At 43.5% G+C, this 26,826-nt stretch overlaps 1 protein-coding gene across 4 annotated transcripts; it reads left to right on the plus strand.

Moving 5' to 3' along the window:
• Window positions 1-1,375: 1,375 nt before the first annotated feature.
• PRC1 (protein regulator of cytokinesis 1) lies at window positions 1,376-25,898 on the plus strand. Of its 4 annotated transcripts, none has more exons than XM_058542474.1 (15): window positions 1,376-1,480; window positions 10,377-10,509; window positions 10,744-10,866; window positions 12,339-12,572; window positions 12,651-12,821; window positions 13,342-13,491; window positions 13,805-13,952; window positions 14,976-15,112; window positions 16,935-17,030; window positions 18,342-18,488; window positions 18,695-18,805; window positions 21,901-22,011; window positions 22,612-22,788; window positions 23,116-23,157; window positions 24,729-25,898. In XM_058542474.1, the coding sequence occupies exons 1-15, from the start codon at window positions 1,470-1,472 to the stop codon at window positions 24,798-24,800; spliced, it is 1,863 nt and encodes a 620-aa protein (XP_058398457.1). In that variant the 5' UTR covers window positions 1,376-1,469; the 3' UTR covers window positions 24,801-25,898. The 4 variants fall into 4 exon arrangements, with proteins under 4 accessions (XP_058398457.1, XP_058398460.1, XP_058398458.1 ...); XM_058542477.1 differs by having other exon boundaries at window positions 22,612-22,711; window positions 24,729-24,791; XM_058542475.1 differs by lacking the exon at window positions 23,116-23,157.
• The last annotated feature ends 928 nt before the right edge of the window (window positions 25,899-26,826 follow it).

The following is a 26,826-nucleotide window of genomic DNA, read 5'->3' on the forward strand; positions in this document are numbered from 1 at the left end:
GCAAACAAGCATCCTTTACTTTTCCTTCATGGAAATGGCAAATGAAGAGAATTCACATAAGTTACAGTTGGCCAGTACACACGGGGAAAATGTACAATTTCAGTAGTAATCAAGCAAGTGCAAATCAAACAAGGAAATGCCACTTTTTGCCTATGAAACTAGCAGAAGTTTAAAAGGACAGTAGTACTCTGCCTGTTGAGGGTAAGAGGAGGGTACTCTTCAGTGAGGCTTCCTTGGTGGGAGGGCAAATTAATAAATACAGCCCCCCTGGGAAAGGAGCGTTCAGCAAGTGCACTTCTAGGAATCAACCCTAAGAAGACAATGCAAGATACAAAGATTTATGTATGAAAACATTTATTTGTAAAAATTATAAGCTATATATCTATCAATACCAAAATAGTTGAATTATGAGATATCTACAAGCCAGGACATTACACAACCATGAATTACTGAAAAAAAAAGTGATATATAAGCATTTAGGGATGTAGAATATTCAGTGAAAAAACGATACGAAAGTACTTTGATGTCGATTTTGAGTTTTAAAATTTTCAGAGAATAATTACATAAACCCTTGTAATTTAAAGGGAAGCCACGCCCAGGTGATCTCCATTTATTTACCAATCGTGTGCCTCAGGCAAGTCACTCCACCTTTTAGAGACAGTTCCCTCCTCTGTAAAATGGCGGTAATACTCACCTAACAAGACTGTGGCGATCAAATGGGATCAGTCTGGAAAGGCACCAGGCTCGTGAGCAGGGTCCTCTGTTCCGTCCCTTCCCATTAGGGTATGATTTCCTACATCTGGGGCAGATTGCCACGAAAGAGCAGTTCCCAGGCTCGCTACCTAGATGAGCGAGCGGAACAAGTTAAGGCGCCAGGCTTCTCTATTAAACCCGCTCCTGCCGCCCGGCCGGCTGCGGGCAGCGAGGCGGCTTCCGGGGAGGCCGGGCGGCCGTGGCTTTCTCACCCTTCCCGGCGGGCTCGGGGCGGCGGCGCGCGCTTCGAATCAAAACTGCGGCCGGGCGGGGTGGGGCTCCGACGACGTGGATAGCTGGCCAGTGGGGCGGGGTAATGTCCCTCCCCGCTGCGGCAAAGCGAGGAAAGCGACCCTCGCTCGGGCCCTGACTTAGCGCACGCGCAGACAGCGGCCACAGCCCCCACCGGCGAGCGAGCGCTTCCCACGCCCAGCGCGCGAGCCCCGCCCCGAACCCCGGCGCGCCGAGACCCGAGCGCGCGCTCGCGACCTGCCGCCTGGGGTCGAGGGGGCGGGGCTTCGCGAGGAGCGACGGGACGGGGCACCAATCGCGGGGCTGCTCCGCCCCCGGGTTCCGTTTGAAATTCCGCGGGGGCTTAACGGCTCGCGGAGCTGCGACCTGGAGCAAGATCGCTGCTGGTTGCGCTTGGTTACTACGCTCGGGTCCCCGTGGAGCAGGTCGGGGGCACCCGACGCCGGCTGCTTGGAGCGTCCGCCATGAGGAGAAGGTGCGGGTCGCGGGAGAGTCGATGGGGCGCGGGAGGGAGCGACGCCTGTCCCGGGTGCGGGGCCATGGCGGGGTCCGAGAGGCCCCCCTCGGCCTGGGGCTTGGGTGTCGTGTCAACCCGCGGCCGGGCAGGGCCGGGGAGCGGGTAGCCGGCGCACGGGCGGCCGGCCCCGGCGGGGCGGAGGCCTGGCTGGACCGCACCTTCCCGGCGGCCGCGGGCTCCCGCAGGCCCCCACGTCCGCCTGGGCCGGGGCCGAGCGCAGGTGCTCAGATTCGCGGCGGGCGGTGAGGCCAGTCGGGCCCGGGCGCCCCCGGTGCCCGCAGCGCCCCCCTGCCGGATCAGCGCCGGCGTCCGGGAGCCCCACCCTCCCGCCCGCCGCTCCTCAGGTGCTGCCTCTTGGCACCGACGGCTTATTCTAAGTCCTGAATCTTTTATGGTCAGGGCTTCTCGTTTCTCTCTAAGTTAAGCCGTGAAGCTTTTTTATTTATTATTGTTTTCCCATGTATCTGGACTCCAGTGTTAACATTTTACTTGAATTAGAAAGATAGCTTGTGATCCAGCTATTCCACTGTTGGGTATTTATCCAAAGAACTTGAAAACACCAATTTGTAAAGGTACATGCACCCCTGTGTTCATTGCAGCGTTATTCACAATAGCCAAGACTTGGAAGCAACCTAAGTGCCCATCAAGGGATGAATGGATAAAGAAGCTGTGGTGTATATATACACAATGGAATACTACTCAGCCATAAGAAACGATGAAATCCAGCCATTTGTGACAACATGGATGGACATTGAGGGTATAATGCAAAGTGAAATAAGTCAGAGGGAGAAGGTCAAATACTGTATGATTTCCTTCATTAAGTAGTGGATAATAACAACAATAAACAAACACATAGGGACAGAGATTGGATTGGTGGTTACCAGAGGGGAAGGGGGTAGGGAGGAGGGTGAAAAGGATAATTCGGTACATGTGTGTGAAAGGGATAATTCGGTACATGTGTGTGGTGATGGGTTGTAATTAGTATTTGGTGAACATGATGTAATCTATGCAGAAATAGAAGTACAATGATGTACACCTGAAATTTTTACAATGTCATAAACCAATGTTACTGCAAGAAAGATAGCTTGGTTTCCTTGCAAGTTAAGAAACTCCTATTAAGGAGTTTTTTTCCGAGCATCTTAACTCCTTCAGCCGTGCTGGGGAAGGAGTGTCCGACTTGATGTCGGGACCAGACTTGTCACACTGCAGCTTACCAGCCTTGTGACTTTGGGCAAGATGTTGCATGTCAGTTTTTCTCATCTCTAAAATGAGAATAGGGCCGGCCCTGTGGCTTAGCGGTTAAGTGCTCGCACTTCGATGCTGGCGGCCCGGGTTCGGATCCCGGGCGCGCACCGCTTCTCCGGCCATGCTGAGGCCGCGTCCCACATACAGCAACTAGAAGGATGTGCAACTATGACATACAACTATCTACTGGGGCTTTGGGGGAAAAATAAATAAAATTATAAAAAAATAAAGTAAAATGAGAATAATATCAGTGCATAGGACTTTTGTGTTAAGAGTGATACAAATGTTAACCTTAATTTCTGAAAGTAGTGGGTGAAGCATTGTGATGATGCATTACTAAATAATTTGTACTTATTGGTCAAACTGATTCCTGTATAGCTTTGTAAGGGTCATCGTTTCATGATTACTAATTCAGACCGTTTTTTCCCAAATGCTTACCTTCGGGAGAATGGGAATTGAGTACCAATCACTGGTACCATTGGAGAAACAGATCTTGGTGTAGGGTTGTGGATTACAAATATCTTATTATCTAAAGGACAGCATATTTAAGCTGCTGTGCATTTAAAGTAATCATGCATTCTGAGGACTAGTAAAACCTTAAATGACATTTTACAGGAAACTTATTCCAAATCCATTAACAGTTTTAAGATTGTTCAGGCACCTTCTGCTTTCAAGAGAGTGAATGAACGGGAGAAAAAGTTACCAATATATCAACAGATATAATTAGGCTTTAAAACAGCAACTGGAATTACTAACAAAACCAGACTTTTGGGTAATCTGGATTTCAGGTATTCATATTTAGAAAGGACTGTGAGAAATAAGCCTGAGAAACATAATGGTTATCAGACTGGTCACTGAATTAACTATTGGTTATTGACTTCTGAAACAGGTTGTACAGAAGGAGCTTAACAAAGCTCCTTTGGAGGGCTGTTTAGAAAAAAATAGGACAGTGGATCAGTGAATGCCACCCAAAGGTTGGGAATCATTTAGAGGACCATTTGAGAACTTTTCCAGTCCAGTGACTTAGGTTCAAGGGACTGGAAAAATTGGCCCTTTTTACAACCTTTATGTCCTTGGGCCATATTCTTGTAAGCACCCTCAGTTTTCCAGTGATGTCTTATAAGAAAGAAAGTTGCACCTTTTTGGGAATTACCTGATACCATTTAGCAAGGCAGTATATATAATTGTACCATGATAATTATTATTCACTGTGATTGTGCTGAGGCATCTTATGATCATACAACTTTTTTGAATTGTCAAGTTATTCATTCAAAAATACTTCTTGAATGTTTAATATATATATATATAAGGTGCCATGCTAAGTGTTGGGGGTTCAGCAGTGAACAAAACTGACATCTCTGCCCTTTTGGAGTTTACATTCTAATAGCAAAAGAAAGGTAATAAATAAGCAAATCTTACATTAAATGGTAATGAGTGCTATGGAGAGAAATCAAGCAGAGAAAGGGGATAAAGACTACTGAAGGTGTAGGGAAGGGGAATTGTATTTTTAAAGAGATTGGTCAGGAAAGGCCTCCCTGAGAAGGTGATCTTTGAGCAAAGACCTCAAGGAGGTAAGGGGACAAGCCGTGGGACATGTTGGGGAAGAGAGTTCTAGATAGAGGAAACAGCGAATGCTAATACTTGAGGTAAGACAGTGCCTGGTAGGTTCCAAAAAGAGCAAAGCAGTCCAGTGTGACTGGAGTAGAGTGTAATAGGGCTCCAGAGGCCTTTGTAAAGGCAGACAGGCAATCATTGGAGGATTTTGAATAGAAGATAGGATATGAAGCCTTGTGGCTCCTGTGTTGACACTAAGCTTAAGGAGGCCAAGGCAGAAGTAGGGAGATCAGTTAAAAGGCCACTGCAGTACAGGCAAGAGATGATGCCACTACTACCTGGACCAGGGCGGTAGCGGCAGGGCTAAGATTCTGGCTGTCTTTTGAAAGTAAGGCTAATGGCAGGAATGTAAGAAAGAGGTGTTAAGATGATATAAGAATTAAGTTCATACAGTTTGAATGTTGTGAAGAGTGGAACATTTTATTTTTTCTTTGAAAATTGTACTCTCACGAGAACTGTCTCTAACTTGAAGATTGGTAATTCCAAACACCTATTTTCCAACAGGCCAAATAAGATTTGTTAAAGTAATCAACTCCAAGGGATGGTTAACTTTTTCATTATAACAAATTATGTGCGGGCCGGCCCCGTGGCTTGGCGGTTGGGTGCGCGCGCTCCGCTGCTGGCGGCCCAGGTTCAGATCCTGGGCGAGCACTGACGCGCCGCTTCTCCGGCCATGCTGAGGCGGCGTCCCACATACAGCAACTAGAAGGATGTGCAACTACGACATACAACTATGTATTGGGGCTTTGGGGGAAAAATAAATAAATAAAATCTTTAAAAAAAAAAAACAAATTATGTGCATACTGCTTTCAGTTAGTGGCCCATCTGCTGGAGTTTAGAGGACCATTCAAATGTATAGCAGTCCATTTGCTATACAGATGCTTGTCTTGATTTTGATTGGATTTGCGATCTGCACATTTTGTCCCAATCTCATGTCGTTTTATTTTGTATAAGTAATTTGTTTGACTAAATTAATTAGTAAACATATCATACACATGATATATAACATAACATAGTCACAAATAAAAAAAAACTTCAAATTATGTGTCAGACTTTTAAAAATAACAGCCTTATTGAGATATAATCCCCATACCATACAATTCACCTACTCAAAGTTGACAATTTAACGATTTTTAGTATAGTCACAGAGTTGTGCAGAGTTGCTGCAATCAATTTTGGAACATTTTCATCATCCCTTCAAAAAACCCATACCTATTAGTAGTCAATCCCCTTTTCCCACCCTCCTCCCTCCCCCTACCACACCCCTAGGCAACTACTAATCTACTTCTGTCCATAGATTTGCCTATTCTGGATATTTCATATATACCTTTTTTTGTGTGTGTGTGTTGAGGAAGATCAGCCCTGAGCTAACATCCATGCCAATCCTCCTCTTTTTGCTGAGGAAGACTGGCTCTGAGCTGACATCTATTGCCAGTCCTCTTCCTTTTTTCCCCCAAAGCCCCAGTAGATAGTTGTATGTCATAGTTGCACATATGTGGGACGCGGCCTCAGCATGGCCGGACAAGCGGTGCGTCGATGTGCGCCAGGGATCCGAACCCGGGCCACCAGTAGCGGAGCGCGCGCACTTCACCGCCAAGCCACGGGGCTGGCCCCTCATATAAATGGAATCATATGATATGTTGTCTTTTGTGACTGGTTTCTTTCACTTGGCATAATGTTTTCGAGGTTTATTGCCAAATACTATTCCATTGTATAGATAAATCACATTTATTTATTCATTAGTTGATGGCCATTTGGGTTGTTTCCACTTTTTGGCTATTATAAATAATGCCACTATAAACATTCATATACAAGTTTTGTGTGGACATAAGTTTTCATTTCTCTTGGGTAAATACCTAGGAATGGAATTGCTGGCTTGTATGGTAACTCTAAGTTTAACCGAGGACTGCCAGATTTTTTCCAAAGTAGCTATAGCATTTTATATTTGCACCAGCAGTAGTTGGCAGGAATTCAAGGCCATTCATTTTACATTTATTGAACAATTACTGTGCATTAGGATCTGGTAAAATGAAGATAGATAACATGTGGTAGTCCCTACCCTTGAGGTTATGGTCTCCTGGGTTGGGGTGGGGGAATGACTGCGAGAAATCCCCAGCTGTCCAAAGGAGGTGGTAGCAAGTGGCAGATAATGTGCAGAAGCATGATGGCATCAAAAACTGAGAGCTACACATGGTTGAGTGAGGGGCACTGTGCAGGGAATGCTCAGGAAGTTCAGTTGCTGGAGTCTTAGGGAGTGAGGGGTGGGAGGGATTAAGAGACAAACCTGGAGAGAGGTTTTAGAAGTCCTTTCCTTTGAAAGTGGTTGAACTGTGTTTCCTGAGGGCAGTGGGAAGCTTTGAGGGGAGTAGTTAAGCAGGGGCCTGATTGGATTTTGTTTTCAGGTGAATTTAGCTGTCCTGTGGAGATTGGCTAGGATGGGATGGGCCAGCCAGATGGAGGAGACTGGAGAGCACTCTGAAGTCGTGACCCTCAGAGCGGTGCCCCAGGCTGGTCTGGCTTAACACCAGGGTTCTGTATTCAGATTGAATGTTGACCAGAGATTAGATCCTGTAGCTTATTTTTAATGAAATGCAAAAAAAAATTAGGATTTTGATTTGTGCATTCTTTTGTCTTAAAATTGAAGTGCAAAGAGATTATTCGCCTGGGGAAGCTCTTCAGTTGAGCTTTAGTTAATTGAGATTATATTAAATAAATGCCTTAATTACCTGTTAATATTTCTAAAATGAATGGAGTACAGTAAATTCTTTTAAACACTATTCATTATCTGGGTATTGATATCGGCCATTGGTATAGGCAACTGGTATTTGTGCAAAAGCTGTTCTTCAACGAGCACAGGCAACCTTTAAATTGGGGTTTCTTGGCTATGTGAATATATTAAAACCTCTGGAGAAACTGATGTTGGACATCTAGGCTGGTTGGTGACTGACAGAACCAGTGAACACACTGAGAAAGAAAGGGGGCCAGTGAGAGCCTCCAGCCCCATCATTTGTAGACAGCACACGAAGAGCTTAAGTGACTTGTTCCAGGCCTCACGGCTGACTGGTGGCAAAACACTAGATTGTAGTTTGTCTGGTGTCAGAGCAGTCTCTTTGTTATTCAGTTGTACCAAAGAAAGGAGAGAAAGTCTCTGTTCTTTAAATGTTACATGAAGCAGACTAATGGTTATCATTTTTAAAGTAAACTTTTTTTAAGATAAAAAACAAAGTGCCCGGTTAACTTTGTATTTCAGATAAACAATGAATAATTTTTTAAATAAACTTTTTGTAATTGAATAATAACATACATACAGAAATGTGCACAAATCAAGTTCGAATTCAGTGGATTTTCACAAAGTCAGCACACACCTGTGTAACCAGCCCTCCTCATGCCCTCTCCCAGTTACCGCGTCCCAGGACAATGGCAACCACTGTCCTGACTTCTGACAGCATAGCTTAGTTTTGCCTGCTTTTGAACTTTATATGAATGGAATCACATTGTGATATACGCTTGCTTGCCTGGCTTCCTTTCCTCAGACGATTTTTCCTCCTCTTCGCCAACTTTTTTTTTTGTTTTTCCACATTAGTTATTTCTCTTCCCTCCCCCTCCTTTTTTCTTTTAGATTTGAGGTATAATTTACATACAGTGAAACTGACTCATTTTACATGTACAGTTTGAATTTTGGTCATTGTATACAGTTATGTAATCACCATCACCATCAAGATCTAGAATCATTCAATCACCCGAAAAAAAAGTTTCCTTGAGGGGCCGGCCTGGTGGCGCAAGCTGTTAAGTGTGTGCACTCTGCTGTGACAGCCGGAGGTTCGCCGGTTCAGATCCTGGGCGTGCACCGACGCCCTGCTTGTCGAGTCATGCTGTGGTGGCGTCCCATATAAAGTAGAGGAAGATGGGCACGGGTGTTAGCTCAGGGCCAGTCTTCCTGAGAAAAAAGAGGAGGATTGGCATCAGATGTTAGCTCAGGGCTGATCTTTCTCACAAAAAAAAAAAGTTTCCTTTTGCCCTTTTACAGTTGATCCCCTGCGCTGATGCCAGGCAACTAATTTGCTTTCTTTCACTATAGTTTTGCCTTTTTTGGAATTTCATAAAATGGAATCATATAGAATGTAGCCTTTTTGTGTTTGACCTCTTTCACTTAGCATAGTTCGACATGATGGTTGTGAGATTTATCCACGTTGCGTCTTCATTGCTGTATTATTCCACTGTAGGAATGTACTGTTTATCCATTCTGTTGATGGACATCTAGATTGTTTCTACCGTTATGCTATTATGAGTGGTGCTGCTCTGATCCTTCTTGTACATGTCTTTGGTGTATATGTGCACGTTTCTGCTGGGTACATGTGTAGAAGTGGAACTGCTGGTTTCAGCTTAGTAGATACTGCCAACAGTCTTTAAAGTCGTTCCAATTTACACTCCAAACCAGTAGTATATGAAAGTTCTCGCTTTTCTGTATCCTCACCAACACTTGATATTTGTCTTTTTAATTTTAGCCATTCTGTAAGTTAGTAGTTGTAGTTTAAGAATGTAGGGGAGGAAGACCTATCCCCTACCCGCTCTGGGTCCTTTCTGGCTGGGCTACAAATTAAATTGACATGAGACAGAATAACAGGAGAAAATCAAACAAAGCTTTATCACATGTATACATGGGAGAGACCCAGGAAAAGCTGGGTAACTCTCCAAAATGGCGAAGCTGCCAGGTTAAATAGCATCTTCAGCTAAAGACAAAGGAGGATGTTGGGGGTAGTGGTTTGGGACTTCAGAGGGGAGGAAGGCAATTCACATGGAAATGGAAAAGCAAATGTTTGAGAATGTGGCCCAGAGAGACAGAATTTCGGTAAGATGGGCTTGTTGTTGCCTTTCTTATGACACCTATTTTACATTATACCATAGTTATCTCCTGGTATTAGCTCCTTTCTGGAACAAGCCTTCTATCTTAAATTCTTTTAGGCAGTTAGGGGGAAGGCTAAAGTTTCTTTCAGAGTCTTTTGAGCCTTTATTGTCTTCAGTTCGAAATAATCCACATACCAGAATGGCACATCTTGGGGCCACCTGCCCTGAGCCCCATCAAGAACAGCAGTAAAATTGTGGTAAATTGCCAGCTATTATATAGGAGCTTCTCACTAGCAAACTCCTTTGTTAGGTGGGAGTTTATTTTACTGACATTTTTGTCAGTGTTTTTTTTCTTTTTTGTGTGTGTGTGAGGAAGATTGACCCTGAGCTAACATCTGTGCCAATCTTCCTCTATTTTTTTATATGTGGGATGCTGCCACAGCATGGCTTGACGAGCAGTGTGTTGGTCCGCACCCGGGATTGAACCCATGAACCCCAGGCCACTGAAGCAGAGCACGGGAACTTAACCACTATGCCACTGGATGGCCCCTGTGGTTTTTTTTTGTTTTTTTGTTTTTTTTAATAAAGGGACTTATAATTCTGTGTTATACTACCACAGGTAGAATTGTTGATGAAAGTTCAGATTCTGAGTATTCAGAAGATTGAATTTCCATGATGTAATATGACACTGAATTTTGCTTTGCCAGTGTTATGGTGTTTTGGGAGAGAAGTGTAGGGCGTGGTTAGATGAATTAAGCTGAATGCTTGTTTTCTCCTTGAGGCCACTGAGAAACTAGTTTATTAAGTTCCTTTATTATTTTTTTTTTGTGAGGAAGATCAGCCCTGAGCTAACATCCATGCCAATCCTCCTCTTTTTGCTGAGGAAGACTGGCCCTGGGCTAACGTCTGTGTCCATCTTCTTCCACTTTATATGCGACACCACCACAGCATGGCCTGACAAGCGATGCATCGGTGTGTGCCTGGGATCCGAACCTGTGCCGCCAGCAGTGGAGCGTGAACCCGGGCCACCAGCCTCGGAGCACGCACTTAACCGCTACGCCATGGGGCCGGGCCCTATTAAGTTCCTTTAAATGCTGCTTTTAGTCTGGAGGCAGTGGCTCATGTAACTGGCTTCTCTTTTGCTTTTCAGTGAGGTGCTGGCGGAGGAGTCCGTAGTATGTCTCCAGAAAGCCCTTAATCACCTTCGGGAAATATGGGAATTAATTGGGATTCCAGAGGACCAGCGGTTACAAAGAACTGAGGTTGTAAAGAAGCATATCAAGGTGAGTTGAGTAGTGCTGGTCTTTTGCAGTGGGACAGGAATAAGACTGCTGGTGTCTCATCAGAGATAGCATATAGAAGTGACACTAGGATGTCAGAGGCTCTTCCTGGTTTTGTTTGTTCTTAAGTCCTTTCTTAAAAATTTGAAATTATGAAGGTTTTTGTGTTATTTGTTGGTTTGGGTTTTTATTTCCCATTGGCCCCCAATTTTTATGGGACTGTTTTCTCTCTTGTAGGACCTCCTGGATATGATGATTGCTGAGGAGGAAAGCCTGAAGGAAAGGCTCATCAAAAGCATATCTGTCTGTCAAAAAGAGCTGAATACCCTGTGCAGCGAGTTACATGTCGAACCATTTCAGGTACCTAGTAGGGTCTCGGGATCCTGCTTGGGTCTGAGATTTAGGAGGAACTTTGATTTGGGGCTGCAGGTGGAAGGCTTTCTTGTAGGGTAGGGGGCTGCTAGACATGAGAAGTGGGGGAAATGAGCTGCCTAGTTCATTAGTTCCAGCAAAGTAATTTTCACTTATGTAAAGAGTTGCCTGCCCTGTTGAGAGGTGAAGAAGCTAATAAGTGTTGCAATGCTTTTATCAAAAACAAGCTTTCTTTTGCTTTCAATTCAATTTGTAGGGCATATAGAAATTTTTTAACTCTGAGGAGAAGCTAGGCAAGATGGTACTATGCTATTCTTTCTTTGAAAGAAAATGAAAAGAACTACCTAGGAAGCAAAAATAATTAGTGATACAAAGGAAAGTTACCCCCAAACCTGCCTTTGTGGGTTTTTTCATACCCAGAAACTGCACATCACTGAACCAGCCAAAATGGCTACTTGAGAAGAAATGTCTCAAAAGCTGGATATCAGGAGAACGTGGTCAAGTTCAGAGCATGCCATGATTATCGTGTACCTAGCTGAGAGGCTGCTGTGTTGTGGTCCAGTGCAAGTCAGGGGCTTGAATGAGGACACCAACAAGGATGAAATGAATAACAGATGGGGCCCCAAAACATATCCCTGGTTAGAATCGGTAAAAATAGTATTGGGATAAAAAAAATAAAGACGTATGTGGAGCTTGGGAAGGTAATTAGAATAGATGTGAGTGCAGGGACAGCACACTAGGGCTGATGTGGTACTGATCAAGTTCTTAGGTCCCTCTCCCTGTTACAGGAAGAACTGCCTGGATATCTAGGTGGAGTCAGCCTAGGAGGGAGACTGCTTTTAAAGGGTTAAGGATAGTTCATACCTGGCAGCCAAGAGCAACCAGGCAGACCATGACATCAGTAGAGTTCCTGGAATTAACAGAAATGGCATAAATATCATTGATTTTGGACAAATAGTTTCTTTCTTTAGACTTTTTTTTTTTTAATTTCAATGTGAAATTTGGTGAGAAGTTAGGTGTCTATACAGTAGTCCCTCTCCCTTAAATTACATGATAGTTCTTAGTTCATCAATGTTGAATAGGACATATAATTGCCACTTTTTTTTTCTGTTTATTGTTAGGAGTAGAGCAAGGACTATTAAATTTTTACTGGTTAGGTGATGTTCTTAGGATTATTAGGTTGAGCATTTAGTTATGAGCTAAATATACCAACCACCCTATAGCTGATTTAGAGCAAGCTTTCCAACCAATTTTCTCCTCTTGCAAAAGTGCCCTGGTACCTTTCCTTATTGGAGACCTTCCTTAGGGGACCCTCTTTGTGCCATATTCTGTTGGCCATGAGTTGACTTACTTGTAAGTTTAACTAAAAGTCCGTCATCCTAGCCTTCTTCCATTGTCCTTCTCTTCCTTGGAAGAAATCCACTTGGAATCTTAGAACAATGGTACACTGTCTTATACAGGAAGAAGGAGAGACGACCATCTTGCAACTAGAAAAGGATTTGCGCACTCAAGTAGAACTGATGCGAAAACAGAAAAAGGAGAGAAAACAGGAACTCAAACTACTTCAAGAACAAGATCGAGAACTGTGTGAAATTCTTTGCATGCCCCACTATGACATTGACACTGCTGCAGTTCCCAGCTTAGAAGAGCTGAAGCAGTTCCAACAACACGTGGTGACTTTGAGGGAAACGAAGGTATACCGCTTGCATTCATACTTACTAAAAGTCAATCTGACTTGCCTCTGGGTATCTCGTAATCATTTTGTTTTATAGGCATCTAGGCATGAGGAGTTTGTCAACTTAAAGAGACAGATCATACTGTGTATGGAGGAATTAGATCACACCCCAGACACAAGCTTTGAAAGAGATGTGGTGTGTGAAGATGAAGATGCCTTTTGTCTATCTTTGGAGAATATTGCAACACTACAAAAGTTGCTGCGGCAGGTAAAGTCTACTCAGATTATGGCCTGGGATCTCCATAGTATCCAGCAATTTGAAAAAATGGACAGTTTTTTTCCTTCAGTCTTTTTTTTGTTTATTTTTTGTTTTTTTTGCTGAGGAAGATTCACCCTGACCTAATATCTATGCTAATCCTCCTCTATTTTATATGTGAGTCACCGCCACAGCATGGCTGACAAGTGGTGTAGGTTCGTCCCCAGGGTCTGAACCCACGAACCCCGGCCACCAAAGTGGAGTGCGCCGAACTTAACCACTAGGCCTTGGGGCCAGCCCCCAAAAAATCTTTTTTAATTCAAAATTTGAATCCTGATTCTTGGAGTTTGAGATCCTACCATAAAGATAGCCTTATAGTTTGTGGTCAGAAGTCATGAAAACACACCTCTTCACGATCTTGTAAAAGTGCTTATTCTCCATGTGGATCCAGACATTTCCTTGTGGGAGGCTGGAAGCCTAGGCTTTTTTGTGCTCCTGTCTTTGCTATAACCACTGGCTTTCCTTGCTACAGCTAGAAATGCGAAAATCACAAAACGAAGCAGTTTGTGAGAGTCTGCGAACTCAGATCCGAGAGCTCTGGGACAGATTGCAAATACCTTCAGAAGAGAGAGAAGCTGTGGCCACGATTATGACTGGGTCAAAGGCCAAGGTCAGGAAAGCGGTAAGAAACCCAGTGGCACTGAGTCAGCAGTCTCTGAGAGCAGAGTTTCTGTGTCAAGTCTGTCTTTACTGTTTCTGCCTTGAGCGAGCCTATTTTTAAGACAAGCGTCAGAAAAGGATGGCAGTAACCTGCTCATCTTCTGTCTTTTGTGTACATTTCTTAGATTTCTGGCTCCTATAGTATCATTATTATAGAGTATTGATTTACCTCTGTGGCTTTGTGTTATAATTTTATTTAAAAAGGGGGAAACTTTTGCAAACCTATGTGAATGTAAAAGTATGATGAGCACCTTTAACAGGTCTCTTTGTTTCAGCTGCAATTAGAGGTGGATCGGTTGGAAGAACTCAAGATGCAAAACATGAAGAAAGTGATTGAGGCTATTCGAGTGGAGCTGGCTCAATACTGGGACCAGTGTTTTTACAGCCAGGAGCAGAGACAAGCTTTTACCCCTTACTATTCTGGTTAGTATAGAAGCGGTGGTCTTCATGTGGCCTGCTCACTTGTCTTTTACAAGTGCAGACACACTCACTAGGAAGTATTTCCTCTACTGAACAGATATAGCTACCTTTTCAAGCCATTCAGCATAAATTGCCATTCCTGTACAAATAAGCATTTGCAAATGCTGTTAGGAAACAAGGGCTCTCTTGATTTCTGAAGTAGTATGTCACTGTAGCCTGTAGTTGTGAAGCTTAAGTTTATTAGGTGCTTACTGTATGCCAGATGCAATTTCAAATCCTTAGCAATATTATCTCACTTAATCCTCATGTCAGGGCCGGCCCCCTGGCTTAGCGGTTAAGTGCGCGTGCTCCGCTGCTGGCGGCCCGGGTTCGGATCCCGGGCGTGCACTGACGCACCACTTGTCCAGCCGTGCTGATGCCGCGTCCCACATACAGCAACTAGAAGGATGTGCAGCTATGACATACAGCTATCTACTGGGGCTTTGGGGGGGAAAAAAAAATAAAATTAAGAAAAAAAAATCCTCATATCAACAGATGAGGACACTAAGGCACATAAATGTTGAGCACCTGAGCCCAGAGGCACACAGCAGGTCATTGGCAGAGCCCACGTTTGAGCCCGCAGTCTGAGCCCAGAGCCCAACAGAATTCTAGTCTGACCTGAACTGAATATAAAGATAAGGCTGTCTTTACTAAATTCAACAAGTGTTTTTGGACATTATCTGTGACCCAGCCCTCTATTGGGCAGGATAGAAAGGAATAATATGAAAGAAACTAAGACAAGGCAAGAGATGACACAGTTTTGAGAATCTTAATCATTTTAGTCCACACCCTAGTCCCTTAGTCCCTAGTGCTCCCAGGCTGATGATGACAAACCTGGCTTTTACTATCCATGATGTATACTTATTTATTGTACCATTTTTACTATGAGGAAGAAAAATATTTCCATTTTAGGGGAAGAAGGATTAGTAAATTGGGATACTAAACACTAGAGGAATTTTTTAAAATGACTGGGCTTATATCTTGCAGAGGACTACACAGAAAATGTGCTCCAGCTCCATGATGTCGAGATTGTGCGGTTAAAAAACTACTATGAGGTTCACAAAGAACTCTTTGAAGGTGTCCAGAAGTGGAAAGAAAGCTGGAGGCTTTTCTTAGAGTTTGAGGTAGTGTCCTAGTTTTTGTTTTCCTTAGAGTACAATAAAGTGTTAAGAAAGCATGCCCTGTTTCAAGTCCGAGTCCAGTTTCCTTTACTCTTTACCAGGTTTCTAATACCCTGTCGTCATCATTAAGTCTCTGAATTACTGCTAACCTATCTGTATTTGTTAAGCTTATATGCGGGAACATATAAGAGAGAGACCCAAAATTAATGGCTTAAATAAGGCAGAAGTTTCTTGCATGAAGAAAGTCCAGAGATAAGCAGTGCAGGGCAGGTATGGCAGTTCCACAGTCAGTGGGGTCCCAGGTTTCTTCATCTCATGGCTCCCCTACCACTAAGGGGTGGGCCTTACCTCAGGTCCAGGATGGCTCTAGAGCTCCCACCTTAGCATTTCAGGCGGTGTGGTAGAGGGAAGAACACAGAAGGCATTGCCCCTCCAGCCACTCGAAAGGCTCTTCCTAGGCTCTCCTCATAGCACCTCTGCTTATATGCCACACCAGCTGCTGGCAAAGCTGGGAGAATTGCTGCCACAGGTAAATTTGGGTTCTGTTACTAAGGAAGGAGAAAGAATGGATGTTGGGGAGGCAACTAACATTCTCTAACACTCCAACTTTGTCTGTTTTCTTAGAAAATTGCCTGGGTATTGGGGCACATTTTTATACTCTGAATTCCTTTTCTTCTGATAGACTTAGTACAGACAGGTTCCCACAGCATTTTAGAGCTCAGGGCTGGGACTAGGATGAGGCAAGCGAGGCACATAGGGCACAGAATTCAAGGAGACTCATTCTTGGGTTCATGCTGGTTCTGATAGAGCTTGAAGGGGCCTTCAGAGAACCCTGAGTTCAACTCCTCCAAGTTCACAGGCAGGAAACTAGGACTCAGAAGTGGCGAGAACTGTGTGAGATCTTACAGCTGTTTAATAACAGATGTCCTAGTCCTAAGTTACTCCTTACTTCTGATTGACAGCAAGAAAGAGTAGAAGTAAGTATCAGTCAAGAGCCAAATAAGCAACTGTTGTAGACATGGCAATATTTAAGAAAAAATGAGAAAGTAATTACCATCCCCTTTAGTTATCATTTATAAGCAGTCACCAGTCAGGCAGTCTGGAAGGGAAATAGAATTTTTTTACAAGCTTGGCTCCCAAATTGTCAAGATTGTTTCTAAACTTTTCTGATTATCTCCCTCTATTTTTGAGTGTATACACCTAATTTATATTTACAAGCTATATACTTATATTACTGCTCTGATATACTGTATACATGTTAGAATAACAAAAAATAGAAAAGAAGAATAAGAAGCCTAACATTACATTTTTTCCTTGTCCATTTTGATGGTTAATTTCATAAAAACCAGATTATCTATAAACCCCTTAACTGGGCAAACGCCTTAATTTAAGCTGCATTGTCTCAATATGCCAGAAGTAAGTGGGCAAGTAGGGGTGCCACCACCAAGCCCTCCGAGTGTGGACCCCCTCTTGTCCCTCTGCGTACCTCATTTCCTGTAGGTGACACGTAGTCTTTTGACATCCAAACTAGGGAAGGGAGCCAGTGACGTTGTGCATTAAATAGTGAAGCCTTTCTTAGACTTGTTAGATTAAAAAGGAAACAAGTAGTTTTCCCGCACCCCTGTGGATAGTCTTGCGTATTCCCGGGATGCTCACCCACCACTCCCCTGCCTTAGAGTGCCACCATTTCTCATTGCTTAGAGTGGATGGGAATGCAAAGCTCTTGGAAAGTCTCCTTAATGATACTTATCAGTTTATGAGAGCAAGGAATCATAGCAGAAGTTCTCTCTAGGGGTTTATGCTAATTAAAATGTATTTTTCACAGAGAAAAGCTTCAGATCCAAGTCGATTTACGAACCGTGGAGGAAATCTTCTAAAAGAAGAAAAGCAACGAGCCAAGCTCCAAAAAACACTCCCTAAGGTAATCTTGTTGCTAAGAGTTTTTGGTGCTTGGCTACAAAATACCTCACTTGTTGTATACCTTTTGCTTTGAATCATTTTGCCCCAAAACTCTTTCAAAGCTTAGGCAAAGGTCTATACAGGGCCTTCCTAGTATAAGCAACTGAATATCAAGGTTTATTAGCTTTCTAGGGCTGCCATGACAATGTAGCACAGACTGGGTGGCTTAAACAACAAAAATTCATTTTTTCACAATTCTGGAGGCTAGAAGTCTGAGATCAAGGTGTCAGCAGGGTTGGATTCTTCTGAGGCCCCTCTCCTTGGCTGGCAGGTAGTTATCTTTTTGCTGTGTCTTCACATGATCTTCCTTCTGTATGTGTCTATGTCCAAATTTTCTCTTATAAGGCCACCAGTCATGTGGATTAGGACCTACCCTAATGACCTAATTTTAACTTTACCTCTGTGTCCAAGTAAAGCTGCTTTCTGAGATACTAGGGGTTAGGACTTCCACATACGACTTTGGGGGCACACAGTTCACATAAGGCAAGCTTTTAAGAAAGTGCTGTGGGCTTCATTACTGTCCTCTATTTTAGTAATAATAGCATTTATTGAATTAAGTGCCACAAACTATTTCAAAGTGCTTTCCATTTATTTATTTAATCGTCACATCATCCTTATGAGGTTGGTGTTATTTCCATTTTTACAGATGAGGAAGCTGAGGCACTGAGAACTTAAGTAACTTGCCCACCTTTTCATAGCCAGTAAGAGGTAGATTCTAGATTGGAACCCAGACAGTGCTGCTCTTTTTTTTTTTTTTTTTTTTTTTTTTTTTTATAATTTTATTTATTTTTTTCCCCCAAAGCCCCAGTAGATAGCTGTATGTCATAGCTGCACATCCTTCTAGTTGCTGTATGTGGGACACGGCCTCAGCATGGCTGGAGAAGCAGTGCGTCGGTGCGCGCCCGGGGTCCGAACCCGGGCTGCCAGCAGCGGAGCGCACACACTTAACCACTAAGCCACGGGGCCGGCCCAGACAGTGCTGCTCTTAATGTACACTGCCCATTTAATGTTGCTGATCTTCCCCAGTGCTGCCTCCAGCTTAGTGGTCAGAGTCTGAGTTCTTGCCTTTTCCCACCTTGATGTGTATTGTGAATGAACCATCCCTAGGCTTTGATTTCTGGCCACTCTAACCTGTACCCACGTGGGTCCAGCTACCTGAAGTTAGGCTAATGATGCTCTGAGGAGGGTGGGGTCATTCTTTGGGAGAATCATTTCATTTGGGCTTCACACCAAAGATTTGAAGTAATTAACATGTCCTTGTTTCTGGTCTCAGCTGGAAGAGGAGTTGAAGGCACGGATTGAAATGTGGGAAGAGGAGCATTCAAAGGCATTTGTGGTGAATGGGCAGAAATTCATGGAGTATGTGACAGAACAATGGGAGATGCATCAATTAGAGAAAGAGCGAGCCAAGCAGGAAAGAGTAAGTGAACACAATTTGGGAAGAGGGGCGAAGATAGTAATGTGAGCAGCCCAGAATCTGCCAGGGATTAAAGCAGCAGCCCATGGCAGCTCTTTTTAGCTCTGGGTGCAGAGACTTGGCACTAGATTTCTGGCCTTGCTTCTGTTCCCGTCTCAGACTTGTTCTCTTATTGTGATTTATCACTGTGGTTTCTGACTTTCACATAGCAACTAAAGAACAAGAAGCAGACAGAGACAGAGATGCTCTATGGCAGTGCTCCCCGAACACCCAACAAGCGGCGAGGCCTGGCACCCAACACACCAGGCAAAGTGCGCAAGGTAAACGTGAGGCTTTGTGAACCACTGCTGATGAGGGGTTGTTGAGGCTAGGGCTCTGGGCTGTCTCTTGCCTTCTCTCCTGCAGAGATGGGAAAGGGCTTTTCTGGCCTTCCAGGTTGAGTCCAGTTGAGAGGGTGAATGGAAGAGTGCAGTTTAATCCTGAGTAGAGACTTGATAGCAGTCTCTACAGTCAAGGAGTGGCCAGCTTTGATGTGTGCCAGTTGTTGAGTCCTTGGATTAAACTTAGGGGGGGCCAATACTTGTCAACATTCTGCAATGGTAAACCTTCAGAGGTTCATCCTATAATTCTGACAAGTGACTATGGTACTATGTGAAAGAGGACTTGCATGTTTTGTAAGTGGAATACTTAATACTCCTTAGTCTCTAGAAAAGGAAATTGGGAGTTTTTTCTTTCTTCTTTTTTTTAGTTTTTTCTTTGATAAATGAAGTGAAGCATTATTTCCCTTTTCCCTCCTCAACTCATGTTTTGTAACATATAAAATGCTTAAAAAATCATCTGTAATATAACTCTAAGAGAACCATTGAGAATATTTTTCTTTTTAAAAAAGTTTTTCAAAATAATGTATTTTTACAAAATAGAGATCATATTATAAGTTTGATTTCTGCCTTTTTGGTATTGGTTGTGAGTTTTTTGGGTTTTTTTTTAATTTTTTATTTATTTTTTCCCCCAAAGCCCCAGTAGATAGTTGTATGTCATAGTTGCACATCCTTCTAGTTGCTGTATGTGGGACGCGGCCTCAGCATGGCCGGACAAGCGGTGCATTGGTGCGCGCCCTAGATCCGAACCCGGGCCGCCAGCAGCGGAGCGTGCGCACTTAATTGCTAACCCACAGGGCAGGCCCTGTGAGGGTTTGGTTTTGTTTTGTTTTGTTTTATTATTTATTTATTTATTTTTTCCCCAAAGCCCCAGTAGATAGTTGTATGTCATAGTTGCACATCCTTCTAGTTGCTGTATGTGGGACGCGGCCTCAGCATGGCCGGACAAGTGGTGCAACGGTGCGCGCCCGGGATCTGAACCCGGGCCGCCAGCAGCGGAGTGCGGGCACTTAACTGCTAAGCCACGGGGCCGGCCCTGTGAGTTTTTTTTTAATAGCAGCAAACTTTCTTCAAATACCTGCTTATTATTAGCTGTAGAGTCGATCCTCTTGACACACTGTCATTCATTAAACTAGTTCCCTGTTGTTTGATGTTAGGTAGTTTGTCACATAATTTTTTATTACGAAAATAAACTTTTAAAAACATAACACTAAAATTCAATTCTAGAAAGGTTTGTTTTAATTAAAAGTTTGGGAATGTCTGCTAGACGCTGAGAATACAGAGATAAGTGAGCCAGCCCTTGCTCTCAAGAGGGCTGTATTCAGACACTTCTGAAGTCCTGGCTGCACTCATCTTTCAGTCTGTGCACCCAATGGGTTGTAATAATGTCTGCTTCCAGTGGCAGTGCCTCTTGTTAGGGTGGCTCCCGTCCTTGCCAAAACGTGATAGAAATCTTGACTTTTAAATTTTTGTCTTTTTGATGGGTATGAAGTAATGTCTCATGATTTTAGTTTCTATTTCCCTAATTACTAATGAAGTTGAACCTTTTGCCATATTCATTGGCAGTTATTTGTGTCTCTTGTGTAGCTTGTCTTTTTACTCTTTATTGTGTTTTGTTAATGAACAGAAAGTTCTTAATTTTTAATATAGTAAAAATGTTTTCAATCTGTTTTCTATATGGCTTGTGCTTCTTGTACCTTGTCATTAAGCCATCCATGACCTGAAGCCATACAAACATTTTCCTATGTTGTATTTCCTAGTTTGTGTCTTGTATTTTAATAGTTTTGCCATTCCATTTAAGGCTTTTAATCCACCTCGAGTTTTTTTTTTTTTTTTTTTAATTTTTATTTTATTTCCCCCCAAAGGGGGAACCCGGGCCGCCAACAGCAGAGCGCGCACACTTAACCGCTAAGCCACAGGGCCGGCCCCACCTCAAGTTTTTTTAATTAAAAAAATGTTTATAGCTTTATTGAGTAAAATTGACACAATATTTAAAGTGTATGCTTTAATAGGTTTGGTATATGTATACACCATGAAATCATCACTACAATGGGTGCAAGCAGATTAAGCAAACAATGATCATATCCATCGCACCCAAAGTTTCCTCCTGCCCCTTTGTATTCCCGTCCTCTTCCCTTCCCCCACCCCTTCCCTTTCCTCCTTCCCCCTTATCCCCTGGCAACCACAGATTTGCTCTGTCGCTATTGGTTTGCATTTTCTAACATTTTACATAAATAGAATCATACATTACATATTCTTTTTTGTCTGGCTTCTTTCATTTAGCATAATTTTTTTTTGAGATTCATCCATGTTGTTGCACGTATCAGTAGGTCAAGACTTTTTATCGTTGAACAGTATTCCATTGTATGACTATACCACAATTTGCTTATCCATTTGCCTGCTGATGGATATTTGGCTTATTTCTAGTTTTTTGGCTTTTTTCTATTTTTTTGGCTATTTCAGATAAAGCTGCTAGAAATATATATATATTTTTTTTTGTGAGGAAGATCAGCCCTGTGCTAACATCTGCCAGTCCTCCTCTTTTTTTGCTGAGGAAGACTGGCCCTGGGCTAACATCTGTGCCCATCTTCCTCCACTTTATATGGGACGCCACCAGAGCATGGCCTGCCAAGCGGTGCATCGGTGCATGCCCAGGATCCGAACTGGCGAACCCCGAGCCGCCGCAGCGGAGCGTGTGCACTTAACTGCTTGCGCCACCGGGCTGGCCCCAAAGCTGCTATAAATATTTATGTATTTGTATGGATATATGCTTTCATTTCTCTTGGGTAAATACCTAAGAGTGATATGGCTGGGTCATATGATAAGTGTCTGTCTAACTTTGAGAAACAAAATGGTTGTACCAATTCACAGTTCATCTGCTGGACAGAAACAGGCTTTGAACACTTTTCACAGGTTTCCTCAAAGCTATTCACCATGTAAACCCATCTTTCTTAGACTGCTTTCCCTTCTCGTTTCTCTGTAGTGTAGGGATGGGTTGCTGAGCACATTCTCACATCAGTCGTCTCTGTTCTTCTTAGCTGAACACCACCACCATGTCCAATGCTACGGCCAACAGTAGTATTCGGCCCATCTTTGGGGGGACGATCTACCGCTCCCCTGTGTCTCGACTTCCACCTTCTGGCAGCAAGGTTAGTATGCTCTGTGTGCAAGCAGATCCCTGACACTGTCCCAGCCTGTTTACCCAGGGCCCCCACCTATCTGTTCCAGTTTCTAAGATCCCTGGATTCAGTTATCACCAAGATGCTGAGTTGACAGACGTAAGCTAGCTAATCTGTCAAAAAACTACATGAGAAAGAAGAGAATGGTCATTCTAAGCCCCACTAGCATCATGGGAAGCACTGAGATGTGACTGGGAAGCTGAAGATCAGGTGATGGTGTCCGTAGGCTCAGTTTAAAGCCTAGTCTTCAGTTGCTGCAGAGCAAGGTCCCTGCATGTGGGTTCCATCCAGCCCAGTGACACTGGATCACTAGACACAGTTGGGTACTCTTGAATAGGTGGGGAGTATGTGCTAAAATGTGTTCAGTCTTTGAAGTATTTTACAAACTCTGCTCAAGATAGGTGTTCTGCAGATCATTTAGAATTTGTATTTTTTTAAACCAGAAGTATAGGATTACATACACATAAATAATATAAAGATGGTATCAGCCTTTGACAATTTTCATTTTTGTGTGTGTGTGTGTGGTCATTATAAGGATGATACATTGATCTATCTTTCCTTTCTCTACAGTCAGTCATCACTACCACCTGTTCAGGGAAAAAAACACCCCATGCTGGTAGGCATGGAGCCAACAAGGAGAACTTGGAGCTCAATGACAGCATCCTGAGTGGTGGGTACCCCAACTCGGCCCCCCTCCAGCGCAACTTCAGCACTAATTCTGTTGCCAGCACCTATGCTGAGTTTGCGGTAATTCACCTTTTCTAATATCTACCAGTCTCTGGGGAGCACACAGTTGGGGCAGAGTGGGTGTCTTCCCAAGGGCACCCAGGCTGTTAGTTAGGATGGTCCTTTGGAGGCTGAGAATCCCTTTCCTGCCTTGACCATGGCATGGGGTGAGGGGGGTTTAAGGGGAGTATATAGGAAGGATGTTGGCAGCAGCAACTAGACATTTAACTTGGATCCTTCTGCTTAAGAAATACCATTCCCTGGCTGCAGGAGGTGACCCTTCTAATCAACTGCCCTGGTGCTCTCTTGGTGGAGTTCTTGGTAATTGTCTTAATTCTTTGTTCTTAGAAGGATCCGTCCCTCTCTGACAGCTCCACTGTTGGGCTTCAGGTCTGTATGGCAACCCCTGCATGTCCCGTGTCCCTTTTCCAAACTGATCTGTCATCTGCTGGCTTCATTCCCATCTGGGCACAGGGCTACACTAACCAATAATCTCAGCTATACTATCATAGAACCTTTTTTACAAAGGAAGCAGAAAATCCTAATACAGACTTCAAAAATAATAAATATCTGGCTTAAGTTCCAACAGACTGACTAATTTGCTGATTAACAAGAAAACTTGTTCAGACTTGAATTGGATTCTCAGCCCCACCTAAAGTCAGGCAAAGTTTTTTTTATCATGTTATTTGACAGCTGAAAACCTTCACCCTCCCCGATTGTGACATCAAAGGCCTCCAATGTGCTGGAAAGAAGAGGCCCATCACGTGGGGAGGGGTGCCCCAGCTGTGTGCTGCCTGTGAGGTCCTTGGCCTGTGTGCTGATTATTTCCTGGAGTATACCCCTTACTAACTCTTCGGGGCTGAATCACCAACTTTATGTCTACTCTGAGCTAGCCAACACTCATCTCCTTGCCTTTGCCTATTTCTACCACATTGAGCTGTGAAAGCAGATATGAGGCACTGGAAGAAAGGAATTTTTCCAGAATGTTCTTCAGTGCCTAGTAACCTACTCCATATTTACTAACACTTAACTGTAGTGCCCTTTACTTAACCATGTGTGTTCCCTCTTCCCTCAGTATCTTCCTGTTGAGAGGTAAGGCTGCTCCTTACCCTTGGGGGGCTATTGAGTTAAAGCCTAGGGCGCCAATTCTCCTGTTGCTGCAGTGATAGAGAATGGGACAGTTGCTCATGGCTACAGCTCGTTTTGAGCATTGAAGCTAGCTTCATATGCTGGCACTTTTTTCAAATTACATGACTGATGTGGTTCTACCTATAGAAGTGAGTGCATGTCACTCTGGCTAGCTGATTGCTGGACAGAGAGTCCAGCTTTCTCTTTTTTGCTTGCTCACCCAAGCCCTGTTTCATCCACTTGGGGCTTAAATGTATCTGCTTGTCTCTCTGGGTAGGCCTAGAGAGGTTCATCTGGTTTTGGTTGCTATGACTCCACCAGGCAGCACCAAAGCCAGTAGACTAACTGCTACTAACAGCTATCTTTCTCACAGGTCATTCATGCTCTATCTTCTGCTTCTATACCATGTGCTCCAGCATGAGATCAAATCACCAGCAGGTTACAAGGCCCTCAGCCCCAGGGATTGGTAGATACATAGTCTGGCCCACTGTTTTATAAAGGGCTTAAAAGACCAAAGTTTGTTGCCTACCTAGCTTGACAACTCAGAGTATTTTGTGAAGTATAAGGGATTTCTCTTCTGTGAGGTTTTGACAGGATGGACTGGCTGAGGAAAGGAGTCAAGGGTATATGTGCACATGCTTAATCTGTGACTAATAGAATGGTGTTCAGAGTCCCTCACCTTCTGTTCCTAACACAGCTTGTGCTGGGCTAGGGACCTCTGTCTCAGAGAAACAGCCCTCAGGGGACCTTATGCTGACACTTACCCATGCTTACAAGGGCGGGGCATGCATGAGAGGGCAGTATTGCCACTGATGTTATTTATTTTTCAACAGCGAGAACTTTCAAAGGCTTCCAAATCTGATGCTACTTCTCGAATCCTCAATTCGACCAACATTCAGTCCTGAGAAGCCCTGATCAGCCAGCTGTGGCTTCCTGTGCCTAGACTGGACCTAATTTTGTGGGGGTGGTTTTAATTTTTCTTCAGTTTAGGTGTCCTTGAAACCCTGGAGAGGTCCCATTACCATGGGCCTAACTTACAGAAGTAAATGTGTTACAGATGCAAGTCCATCGTAGGCTTAGTGGGTCCTTAGAGACTTGGTTTTATTTTGATTCAGGAAACACATTAAAACTTATTTCATAGCAGTAAGTGCAAATTTTAGCATATGGAACCTAATTTCTTTCTCTACCCCATAATTCCACTTGCTAAAGCACAATCAAGGGCTTGTTCTATTTCACCATTGTATAGTAAAATGATTGACTATGCCCATCCTTGGGGTATGGGACATGAAGTAATTTTGGCTTGTACACTTATTAGCAATTAATATCTTTTTTGTTTAGGGATGTTCAATTAATGCTATAGCTATGATAGCTTTGCTCTCACCTAAAGGCCTGTCCCTACTACACAGGACAGCCTTCCACCTGATGAGATGTCTGTGTGTCACAAGTTGAGATGGCCTGACGTACTGCCAAAGAGGTGATGGGGAGGCTGAGAGCTCCTGTGTTACATTGTGTACAGTTCTGTTATATAGTGCAATGCCCTTGGTGGGGGTATGTGTATTTGAACACACATGCTTGTCTGAACTCTGTTTCTTCAGTTTTTCTCTGGTTCCAGTCCCCCCATCCCTGTACCCATTTTGCCTGAGTTCATCTACCCCCTGCAGTTGCCAGCCAGGTTGGGACGCTGTTTGGATGGGTTGGGCCATTTCTGTCGTGGAGATCTGGAACTTTGCACATGTCAGTACTGGGGAGTTGTTCCTGCTGTAGCATCCACGATGAGGCTCCTTTACCTATCCTGTCGATCACTACTGCTCTCCCCAAAGCACTATTTATTCTTACTCTGTCTGCGCCAGTACTACTGTCGGCACATTAAATGGTTCTCAAAAGCTTACCAGTGTGGACTTGATCTGTGTCAGCCATGCTGCTTAGTCATACGTATACAGGTCCTGTTTTTAAAATATAACTATATTCTTAAAAATAAAGTGTGTATTTACATTTCAAAAAGATACATTGTGGCGTTTGGTTTTTTTCCCCAAATCACTGTTTGGTTGGTTTGGTCTGTGGAAAACAGAATAGACTAAAAGAACATATGAGAAATTTTTAGTCAGGGGTCTGTTTTGTATATTCTTTTGTGCATTTCTTCATTTAAGAACATCTTTTATTCTGAGAGAAGTTTTTTGTGAGAAATAAAAAACCTAATTCCTAATGTATAAAGGAGCTGAGGTAATATTAGGAACTTCTGGTTTCATTGCTATTTATCATTAATAGGACTAGCTCCAATGGGGTGTGGCTGCCTGGCTTTTTAACGGCCTTTATTTTTATTATAAAATAAACATATTTAAAGTGTATACTTTGATACATTTTGACATAGTTACACCTGTGAAACCATCACCACAATCAAGTTACTGAACATACCTGTCACCCCCAGAAGTTTCCTTCTGCCCTTGATAGGTCTTTCCTCCCAGCCGCCCCCCAGCAACCACTGATTTGCCTGTCACTATAGAGGAATTGGCATTTTCTAGAGTTGTGTAAATAGAATCATATAGTACGTATGCTTTTTTGGTCTGGCTCTTTGACTATTTCATTATTTTGAGACTCATCCACATTGTTGCTTGTCTCCATAGTTCATTTCTTTTTATTGTTGAGTCATTCCATGGTATGGATACACCAGTTTATTCACTTAAGTTTATTCACATTTGGGTTGTTTGCAGTTTTTGGCTATTAAAAATAGAGCTGCGGGCCAGCCCAGCGCTGTAGCAGTTAAGTGCACGTGTTTTGCTGTGGTAGCCCAGGGTTCGCAGGTTCGAATCCTGGGCACACACGGATGCACCGCTTGTCAGGCCAGGCTGTGCCAGCATCCCATGTAAAGCAGAGGAAGATGGGCACAGATGTTAGCCCAGGGCCAGTCTTCCTCAGCAAAAAGAGGAGGATTGG

This window comes from Diceros bicornis, chromosome 5 (genome assembly GCF_020826845.1).
Source record: "Diceros bicornis minor isolate mBicDic1 chromosome 5, mDicBic1.mat.cur, whole genome shotgun sequence".
Taxonomy (NCBI): domain Eukaryota; kingdom Metazoa; phylum Chordata; class Mammalia; order Perissodactyla; family Rhinocerotidae; genus Diceros; species Diceros bicornis.